This window comes from Lutjanus erythropterus, chromosome 22 (assembly GCF_056507025.1).
Source record: "Lutjanus erythropterus isolate fLutEry1 chromosome 22, fLutEry1.hap2, whole genome shotgun sequence".
Classification (NCBI taxonomy): Eukaryota; Metazoa; Chordata; class Actinopteri; order Lutjaniformes; family Lutjanidae; genus Lutjanus; species Lutjanus erythropterus.
The window spans coordinates 27,835,918-27,846,071 of NC_139338.1; the positions used below are offsets into that span (position 1 = coordinate 27,835,918).

At 40.8% G+C, this 10,154-nt stretch overlaps 1 protein-coding gene across 1 annotated transcript; it reads right to left on the reverse strand.

The window, feature by feature from the left end:
* Positions 1–3,614: 3,614 nt before the first annotated feature.
* LOC146307058 (arg8-vasotocin receptor-like) lies at positions 3,615–9,078 on the reverse strand. Its single transcript, XM_084710824.1, has 2 exons — positions 7,897–9,078; positions 3,615–4,724 (listed from the first exon to the last, which is right to left on the reverse strand). The coding sequence occupies exons 1-2, from the start codon at positions 8,852–8,854 to the stop codon at positions 4,441–4,443; spliced, it is 1,242 nt and encodes a 413-aa protein (XP_084566950.1). The 5' UTR covers positions 8,855–9,078; the 3' UTR covers positions 3,615–4,440.
* Positions 9,079–10,154: the final 1,076 nt, after the last annotated feature.

A 10,154-nucleotide genomic window follows, 5' to 3' on the forward strand; every position in this document is an offset into this window, starting at 1 on the left:
TAAACAGGAAATTAATCAAACATTCTCATTAGAGTTTAATCGTTAAAGTCATTCTGAAATGAATTTGACCCCTGGTTCACGCTTCTCATGTGCAAATATGGAGGGACAAAACAAACTATTTGAATATATAAACTTTTTCACTGTTTTCTGACATTAAATCGACCAAATAATTAATTAATGATGGAGAAAATAAGAGGCAGGTTAATTGATAATGAAAATAGTCCTTAGTACCTTTCAAATGACTGTTCTGTAAAATGTTCATATATGTGAATGTGTGTGTAATACTATGAATTAAAAAATATTTGATCGTTTGATAAAATAAACTTACAAAGTTGTGTACATTTTTCACTATTTTCTGGCATTAAATTGACCAAATAATTAATCAACAATGGAGAAAATAAGTGACCTTAGTACCTTTCAAATGTGCTGTTATACATTTGTTTATGTGAATATACGTAATGCTATAAATGAAAAAATATTTGGATAGTTTTACAGTGTATCTGCGAGTACACAAGTCTACACATCAATCTGATATCACTTAATTTATTAGCTCCAAAAAAGAAGGACTTTGCTTTTCTTGTTTTTCTTCGGCTGATGCACAAAATTCAAGTATCAGACTTGTTATCCGGAAAGAAAAAAAGTGTATTGTTACACCTCTATTTATGTTATAGACAGTATGTATGTAAATATGCACTAATTCCCGGAACAGAAATCTAAATATGGAATAAAGTCAGATTCAAAACTCTTCTTTTCATTCTGTCAACAGAGTGCAGCCAAAGGTTTTTTGGATTTCTCTTTCTCACACCATTAAGTCAGCAGCCATAAAAAAAAAAAAAAAAAAAAATCAATTTTCACCATGTTTTCAGGAATAAAATGTTCCATAAATCAGGCTATGAATGATGCATGAACAAACCTCTCTGTGAAACCCTTCAGAATATAGACTGGGATAAAAGTTTGTTTATGGACGTGAGACTGAAGTGGAGATTTCTGAGAAAAAAAAACACATTCAAAAGATATTTACTGTAACATTCCAGACATTTTGCAAGATACTGCAGGAGAATAGAGTACAAAAATGTACTAATAAATATTACCACAAGATTTTCCCAGTTAATTACTTACATTATCATAATTATAATTACAAAGTTTCTGAAAAATCTTTGTTTAAAGCAAATTAGCATTATGTAATGCTGACATTCGGTGAATTTAGGAGAAATCTACAGACGCAAATAAACATCTGAATGTGTATTTTGGTTGTTTTCTTAACTCGAGTCTGAACGAAGGCGAGAAAAATAAACATCTCAAAACTGACCAGTGAATAAAAAGAACTATATTTAAGAGTCTTTGGATTTCACACACTACAGGATTTGATCTGATGAATTTCAGCACCAACTGGAACAGACCAGTCTGGATCCGTCAGTTGTCAACAGTGTCAAAGAACCTTTTTAAATTCCAAGGGTTTTATCTAGAACCTATCAAGGAGGTTCCTCAGAGAACTTTTTTATATTCCAAGGGTTTTTATCTAAAACCCACCCAGGACTTCTACCAAGAGGCTTCTCAGATTTCAAGGGTATGTAATACAGTCACAGGAATCTACAGAGAACCTTTTTGTATTCAAAGGGTTTCATCTAGAACCCACCAAGGACGTTCTACTGAGAACCATTTTTGATTCCAAGAACACAGACAGAGTCAGAAGACTCTTCAAAGAACCTTTATTATATTCCAAGTGTTTTATCTCGAACTCACCCAGGGGTTCTTCCAAGAACCCTTTTGTATTCCAAGTGCTTTATCCAGAACCCACCCAGGGAATTCTACTGAGAACCCTTTTATGGTACAAAGACCCTCTGATAAAAGACTTCAAGGATTTCAACAATCCTTTTTCAACAATTCTTTTTTTTTTTTAAATGGGTTCTCTGAATGAAAAGTGTTCTTAATGCAACCTTTAGAACCCTTGATTTCTCCAGAGGCAAATGGTTCTGCGTAGAACCTCAGTCTTAACCTGAAAGTAGTTCACTCACTGACTGTGATCTCAAATTGTACAGGAGACATCAGCACCAGGATTTATAGAGCGGTGACGTCACGCCCCGTCTGCTGTGCCCCATGGAACCTTATCTTGAAAAAATATGAACGGTGGTTCTATGATGAGAGACAATTTTTTGTTCCTGTTTGATCTATGTCACAATTTACATGTAAGATATTTGTCAACTTAGAAGAGAATTTTAAAAGACAAGAAAGTTGCAAGATATGCGCTAAAAGTTATTAAGAACCCAATTATTAGGGTAAAAAACGGTAAAGAACCCTGAAATCAATGCTAAAAAATGGACAAGAACCAAAATAGCAATACTAAAAATGGTTAAGAACCAAGATACCATGGAATAAAAGGTTAAGAACCCAATCATTAAAGTAAAAAAATAGTTAAGAACCCAGTTATTATTGAAAAAAAATGGTCAACATATCAATGCTCAAAATAGTTTAGAACCCATACATCAATGCTAAAATGGCTAAGAACCCTGATATCAACACTAAAAAGAATTAAGAACCCATTTATTGTTCTGAAAAACCCTGATATCAATACTAAAAATGGTTGAAAACCCAAATATTAGCGTAAAAAATTGTGAAGAACCCAAATAATGATAAAAAAAAAGGTTGAAAACCCAAATATCAATGCTGGGATCAAAAACTGATTCATCTCTCGCCGTGACTACAGTTCATATTCTTTCCGTCACTTCTCCATTGGAACACAGAGCAAAAACAGGCGGGACTCCAGACGGGTAAATGGTGTATTTGGGTTTCCAGCGGCTTTAAGATTCGTCTCTTTTCATTTCACACACCACGAGATTTTATCTGGCTGTCAACACCAGCTGACTGGAACAGAACAAACCTGGAACAAACCAATTTGGTCCCATCAGTCATCACACACACTTTAGATTTATAATCTGAAGACTGTCACTGACTGAAATGTCAGAATGTACGGAGAACAGCAGCGTAGCACCAGGATTTATGGATATAAAAACATGTATTCTGACATGTGAGAGGCAAAAGTTTCTTAGCGTGAACAGAAACTCAAATTCAGACATTTTTGATTCTGCATACAGTTAAATTACAGCAAAGAACACAGTGAGGAACATCATGCTAACAGCTAAAGTTTGACCGATTTTGTTCTGACTCCAAAAACTCCAACCTGACACTCTCAGAAATAAAGGTGCTCACTAGAACCACACAGGGTTCTTCAGCTTGTCCCCACCCTTTTTGGAACCTTTTATAGACTTTCCACTTGGAAGCCTGTCAGAAAGGGTTATACCTAGATCCATGTGTGAAAGGTTCCATCCAGAATCCCCAATGAGAGGTTCTATTTACTTGAGAGAACTCTTCTGTGGTGTAATGGTTCCACCCAGAATGCTCGCCAGGGGTTCTATTCGTAACCATTCTACCTTCTATGGTTGGTAACAATAACCCATCCAGGGGCTTCTTCCAAGAACCTTTTTTATCTACCAATGATTTTATCTAGAACACAGTCATGGAAATTTACCAAGAACCTTTTTGTATTCCAAGGGTTTTTATATAGAACCCATCAAGGGGGTTCTACCAAGAACATTTTTGTCTTCCAAGGGTTTTATCCAAAACATACTCAGGGGGTTCCAGGAACCTTTTTTGATTCCGAGAGTTTTATCTAGAACACAGTCAGGAGAATCTGTCGAGAACCTTTTTGATAGTTCAAGGGTTTTATTTTGAACCAACCAAGGGGGTTCTACCAGGACCCTGTTTACATTCCAAGGGTTCTCTCTGGAACCCACCCAGGGATTCTTCCAAGAATCCTTTTGCATTCCAAGGGTTTTAGCCGGAACACTTTCAGGACGTTCCGCTGTGAACCTTTTTGTATCAAGGTGCTTCATCTAGAACCTACCAAGGCATTCTACCAAGAACCTTTTTAGATTCCAAGGGTTTTATCTAGAACACAGTCAGGAATTCTACCTCGGACTCTTTTGTATTCCAAGGGTTTTATCCAGAACCCAACCTGGAGGTTCTACTGAGAACCCTTGCGTGGTAGAAAGAACCTTTGACAAAAGAGTTCAAGGATTTCAACAATCCTCAACAAAGAACTCTTTTTTTCGGGTTCTCTGAATGAAAAGTGCAACCCTTAGAACCCTTGAGGAACCATCAAAGGCTTCCTCAGAATGAAATGGTTCTGGGTAGAACCTCAGCCCCTCAGGTAGAACCCTTATTTCTCAGAGTGTGGTTATTAAAACTGTTTTTCTAACAGCCGTGCGAACACAAACAGACCAACACCAGAAGTTGCCAAGGAGTAAACGTTTCCACTCTGGATCGGACCAAAGAAAACAAACCGCACCCTCGGGTGAGATCATACCTCCCCCGCTGACACACACCAGCAGATTTAGGACCAGTTCATGTGTTCTGCACCGTCACGGATCGCGTTCCCGGCGGTCAGGACGCAGACGGGCACTGCGGGCAGGTTTTGGGGGCGGGGTTGAGGTCTCTGAAGGGCTCCGACAGGCGGGGGCCCTGCAGGCGGGACAGCAGCGTGGTCCGGCGGATGCTGCTGTCCGAGTCGTGGTGGGCGAACTTGTTCCTCAGCGAGCGGCAGCACGGCAGGCTGCTGGCGAAATCGGAGAGGAGGTGTCCGCTGAAGATCATGTAGATCCAGGGGTTGCAGCAGCTGTTGAGGCTGGCGAGCAGGGCGGAGAGCGTGACGATGGCGTTCTCCGAGTCTAACAGGAAAAAACAGAGAGGCACAGATTTATGAGGCACGCTCCGAGATGTCAACATCTAATCTGAGGTGTTTATGTTTTCTCTGGAGGGAGTCGATCTGTAGCTGTGACTCACAGACCTGACTGATAAATGTTTATTCTCGCCTCCAGACCCAGTTTGAGCCTCTGCTTCCCCTCCTACACACCATCAATTCTTAGAAATAAGGGTTCCAAAAGAGTTATTCCTAAGTTTCTACCCAGAACCATTTGCTTTTGAAGAAAGGGTTTGTTGAGGGTTCTTTGTAGGACTAAGGCACAAATACAGATTCATTTTTTAAATCAAATTAAATCAATCAAATCATTTAACTTTAATTTTAAACTAGCCTAAAATTAAGAAGGTTCAATTTAAACCTCTCTTTAAACCGCAGTTTAGTTTTCACTCTAAATTGAGATTAAATTGAATTGGCTAAACCAAAAATTAAAATTTACACTTAAGTTATCATGAGTAGGATAACTACTGTGTAGCTAGAAAACAATGTAACATTTTGTTAACTTTTAAGCTAGCTCACTACAATAAAACTTACTTTTTCCTTTTTACATAACTAAAAAACATAACTTTTCTAACCTTTAAGCTAGCAAACAACATAATGATTTATTTCCTGTTAGATAGCTGGCAAACATAAACTATAAACATAAACATAAACAATAAACTCTGTTTACTTTCAGTTTCCATCAATAAACACGACTTTAGAGATGTTGTGAAACATTTTTTCTACGCTCTCCACCTCGGGGGTCAGTGAAGCCCACACAGTTGAGCTCGGTGCATTTCTGCCTTTAAGTGTTTCCGCGTGTCGCCGGATGTTTCCCCTCTTTACTCACAGTTGTTTTTAAATATTTGCTGCACGTGTTGAAATAATTTATAGTAAAATACAGCTGCACTTCAGACTGTTTAACTTGTCATTTTAAGTGTTTTACGGAGGCTACTAGCTAACGAAACGCTACCTGCTGCTGGAGCCACGTTGATGATGCACCAAAATGAGGCTCTGTCTGGTATGTACCAGGTGTGTAGGAACCGGTGCCGTTTTGGTACCCAACCCTTCATGTTAGTGAGAGAATGTCACTTTGTGGTGACACTGAGCTTGGATTTGGAAATGTGGAACAGGGTTCTTCTTGAAGGGCTGAGGTTCTACCCAGAACCATTTGCTTCTGAAGAACCCTTTTTTAGGATTTGTCAAGGGTTCTATGTAAGACTAAAGTGTTCTCTTCAAAACCCTTTTCATCCAACGAACCTTTTTTGGAAGAAAGACTCTTGGAATATAAAAGTGTTCTTGGCGGAATATCCTGGCTGGGTTCTTGTTGGAACCCTTAGAATGTGGAAATATTCTGGGTGGAACCCTTAGAGAGGGTTCTGTGTGGAACCACTGAACGATAGAGGGGTTCTTTGTTGGAACCTCTCATAGGGGATTCTGGGTAAAACTTTTCACAGATGATTGCAACTATAACTCTTTATGTTTGGTTCTACGTAGAACTCTCTGAAAAGGTTGCAAGTGGAACCTTTATAAAAGGTTTTACCAGGCACCCAAGGGCAGAAGAACCTTTTAAGGTTCTAGTTAGCACCTTTATTTCTAAGAGTGTAAACTTCTCGGGTCTTAATCCTCGCTGAGAAACTGATTAAATTTTCATGTCACAGCAAACAGAACTGAATGTTTCTGAGTCTTGAATAAATTCTGACCAAAGCTGCTGCTGCTGTTTTTATGCCAAAAAAGGACGCAGTGTTCCTCTGAAAACGTTCTCCTGTCAGGTTCAAAAAAGCCTGGACTTGGACCACCGTAGAACACTCTGTGGAGCCAAAATGAAATTCTTCAGGTGGGTGAGCAGCTTTTTACAGACTTTGAGGCTGCAGAGATTCTTCATATCCTCACCTCCATCAGATGAAACTCACGCTACAGCGACTGCACAAATTTATTCTTTAGAAAAGTTTGGACACATGCAAAGTTTCACGCTGAAATATTTCTGCTTTTTCAATGTGACCACTAGAGATTTTTTTTCTTCCAGATACAGATTCTGATACCTGAACTTTGAACTTGCTGTACGCCTAACGCCTTAAACCCTGAGATTAAACCCTGCCCAGATGTTTTAGAAAAGCGGGACAGATGTCAGCTCGTAAACGGCACGGTTTGTCAGTTTCATCCAGAAAATTAAAATAGAGCTGTATGCTACTGACTTGACCCGAGCGATGTGTAACCGCATCCTGCTGCTGTTAGCGCGGCTAACGTTAGCTGCTAATGTGTGGTGCAGAGTGCTACAGATTTCAGCTGCATTTTAATATGATATGGTTATTTAAGAATTTGATTAAAGGCCTCAAACGACTTATCGACAAAATATTTTTGTGCATTTCATATCGGACAACATATACAGACTGATGTAGCTGTGACTGGCCAATATCTGGTATTATATCAATATTGATAATATTATTTGATTATTAAATTAACTACCAACAATTTTTTTTAAAGAAAAAAGTTCAAATTGTCCGATTTCAGTTTCTTAAATGTGAATATTTTCTGGTTTCTTTATTCCTCTCTGACAGTAAACTGAGTATCTTTGAGTTGTGGACATTTGAGGACGTCTGATCGATATTTTTCATTGATTTATCAAGAAAATGATCGACAGATCAACCAATAATAAGAATGATTGCAGCAGCCCTATGGTACACACTGTACATTTGGCTTCATTTTAAAGGACACACTATGAATATGGGCTGGTTGTTTATATTTATTAAAGGGACAGTTCACCCCAAAATCACCCCTGGTCTGTAGTGCTATTTATCCGTCTAGATACTGTAGTTTTGTTGTGAGTTGCAGAGTTTTTGAGATGTCTGTCTTCTCTCCAACATTATGGGAGTAGATGATGCTCATTTTCTACTAGAAAGAAAGTAGTTCCCACGTGAAACAACAAGATCTGTGGATTATCTTGAGTAACTGAGTCATGACTTCTGTAAAGAGACGCTGCTGCTGATTTTTTTCAAATGTATTTTTGGAGCCTCGAGCATCACAAGCTGAGTGCCATTTAGTTCCAATATCTTGGAGAGAAGGAGACAAACCTCTGCAACTCACACCAAAACTACCGTAAACTTCGTTTAGTGTAACTTTGTCTAAAGGTTGGTGGACAGGTGTCCAAACAGCAGGTGACTCACCGTCCCAGGAGAAGGTTTCGTCCCACACCGACCACATCTGCACGGTGAAGAACGGCGCCCAGCAGACCACGTACGCCACCACGATCACGAAGGTCATCTTCACCGTGCGTAATTTGGCGCGCGAGATGGTGCTGACGCTGCTCACCGAGTTCCGGCCCAGGATGCCGCTCTTCGTCGCCTCCGCCACCGCTCCCACGCTCCTCCTGCGGGTCTTGTACTTGAGGTTCCTCCAGATGGTTCTGCAGATGAACCCGTAGCCGAACACGAGCACGGCCACGGGCACGACGAAGATCCCGGCGGTGATCCAGGTGATGTAGGCGCGCAGCCCCCACGGCTCCACGAAGTGACCCCAACAGTCGTAGACGGCGGATCCGGGACGCACCTCGCTCAGGGAGAAGATGAAGTACTGCGGGCAGCTGAGCGCGAGGCTCACCAGCCACGTGGAGCCGATCATGAAGTGCGCGCGCTGCGTCGGCTGCTGGAGGGTCTGCAGCGGGTGGCAGATGGCGATGTAGCGGTCCAGCGTCATCATCACCATCATGTAGGTGGAGGCGAACATGCCGAGGACCTGCAGGTGCTTCACGATGCGGCACAGCGGGTCCGGTCCGTAGAAGCGGAACGTGACCTCCCAGCACAGCTGCGGCAACACCTGGAAGAAGGCCACCACCAGGTCCGCGAGGCTCAGGTGCTTCATGAACAGGTGCACGCGCGACGGCTTCCTGCGGGTGCGCTGCATGGCCAGCAGCACGCTTAAGTTGCCCACCACCGCCGCCACGAACGCGAGGCTCAGCACGGTGATCTCCAGCTTGGCCACCTCCTCGTTCCGGCCGAACGGGTCGGTGTCGTTCCCGGCAGCCCCCGCGGCCTCAGCCTCCAGCGGCTGCGTCAGGTTGAGCTCCTCGGAACGGTTCGCGGCCGCGGCGGTGCAGTTGGAGGAGCTCTCCCAGGAGAACAGCATGGTGGCGCACGGAGGTGGTGCCTCGGCCCGTGCGCTCCCGTCACCACCGGAGACTGAGGCGGTCAGGTCGGTTACTCCAACATGAGTGAGGCGGTCACCGGGCTGCACGTGGACACAGGAGGAGAGGACCGCGAACAATCATAAACAAAAACAAAAATGCACAGTTGTTGTTTTGTTGTTCCAGCCGTGACGCACAGAAACTCTCTGCTGCCGCAGATCAGATCAGATCAGCCGCTTTTAAAGGCTCCTGCCCCTCAGAGCAGAGACCAGCCCCCCGAACACACACACACACTCAAAACACACACACACCCCAACCCTACACACACTCACACACACTCTCAGAACACACACACCTCTTCCCTCCCTCCCACTTAACACACAAGATAAAGTGGAGCCTGCAGAGAGAAATCTCTGCTGTATGGAGGACAATTTCTGCCAAAACAAAAAATATCCCCAAGATAAATCATAAATATGAGATTAAAAAAATCAACTTTACTGGGAGTTAGATTGAGGTAGAATTATGAGATTTCAAAAATCTAACTTTTGAGATAAAAAGTCTAAATTATGAGACAAAAAGTTCAAATCATGAGATAAAAAGTTGAAGTCATGAGATAAAAAAAGTCAAATTTATGAGATAAAATGTCTAAATAATCAGATTGAATGTCTAAATAATTAGATAAATTGAAATTATGATATAAAACATTAAATTTATTGGATAAAACATCAGACTTATGAGATAAAAAAGACATAAATGTGAGATAGAAACTAATAATTATGAGATAAAAGGTAATAATTATGATTATGAGATTTAAAAAATCTAAATTATAAGAATATTATTAATAGTCAAAGTTATGATAAAGTCATAACTACAATATAAATAGTCAGAATTTATGAATTAAAGCTGAAATTGTGAAATAAAGATTTTTTATCTCATAATAATGACTGACCTTGGGTATTTTTTTCTGTTACTGGCAGCACTGGGCTCCCATACCTCTGCATATGCACAAAAAACCCTCTCTCAATAAACCAAAATTTATTTATTTATTTATTTATTTATTTATTTATTTATTTTTAACAGGCTGTCAGGGATTATGGAGGAGAATTTTAAAAAGCTGAAATTAAAAGAGAAAATGCAAAATAGAAAATAAATAACACCAGTTTGTCTGATGGAAATAAGCCAAGATCATATTACTGATTACAAACTGACTCCAGACCACAGGACAGGTGCTAAAAGCTGAACAACAATTATGCAGCTTTATGAACTATTTTTACTGCAGTTTTCTTCAGCGTGCCGCCGTCT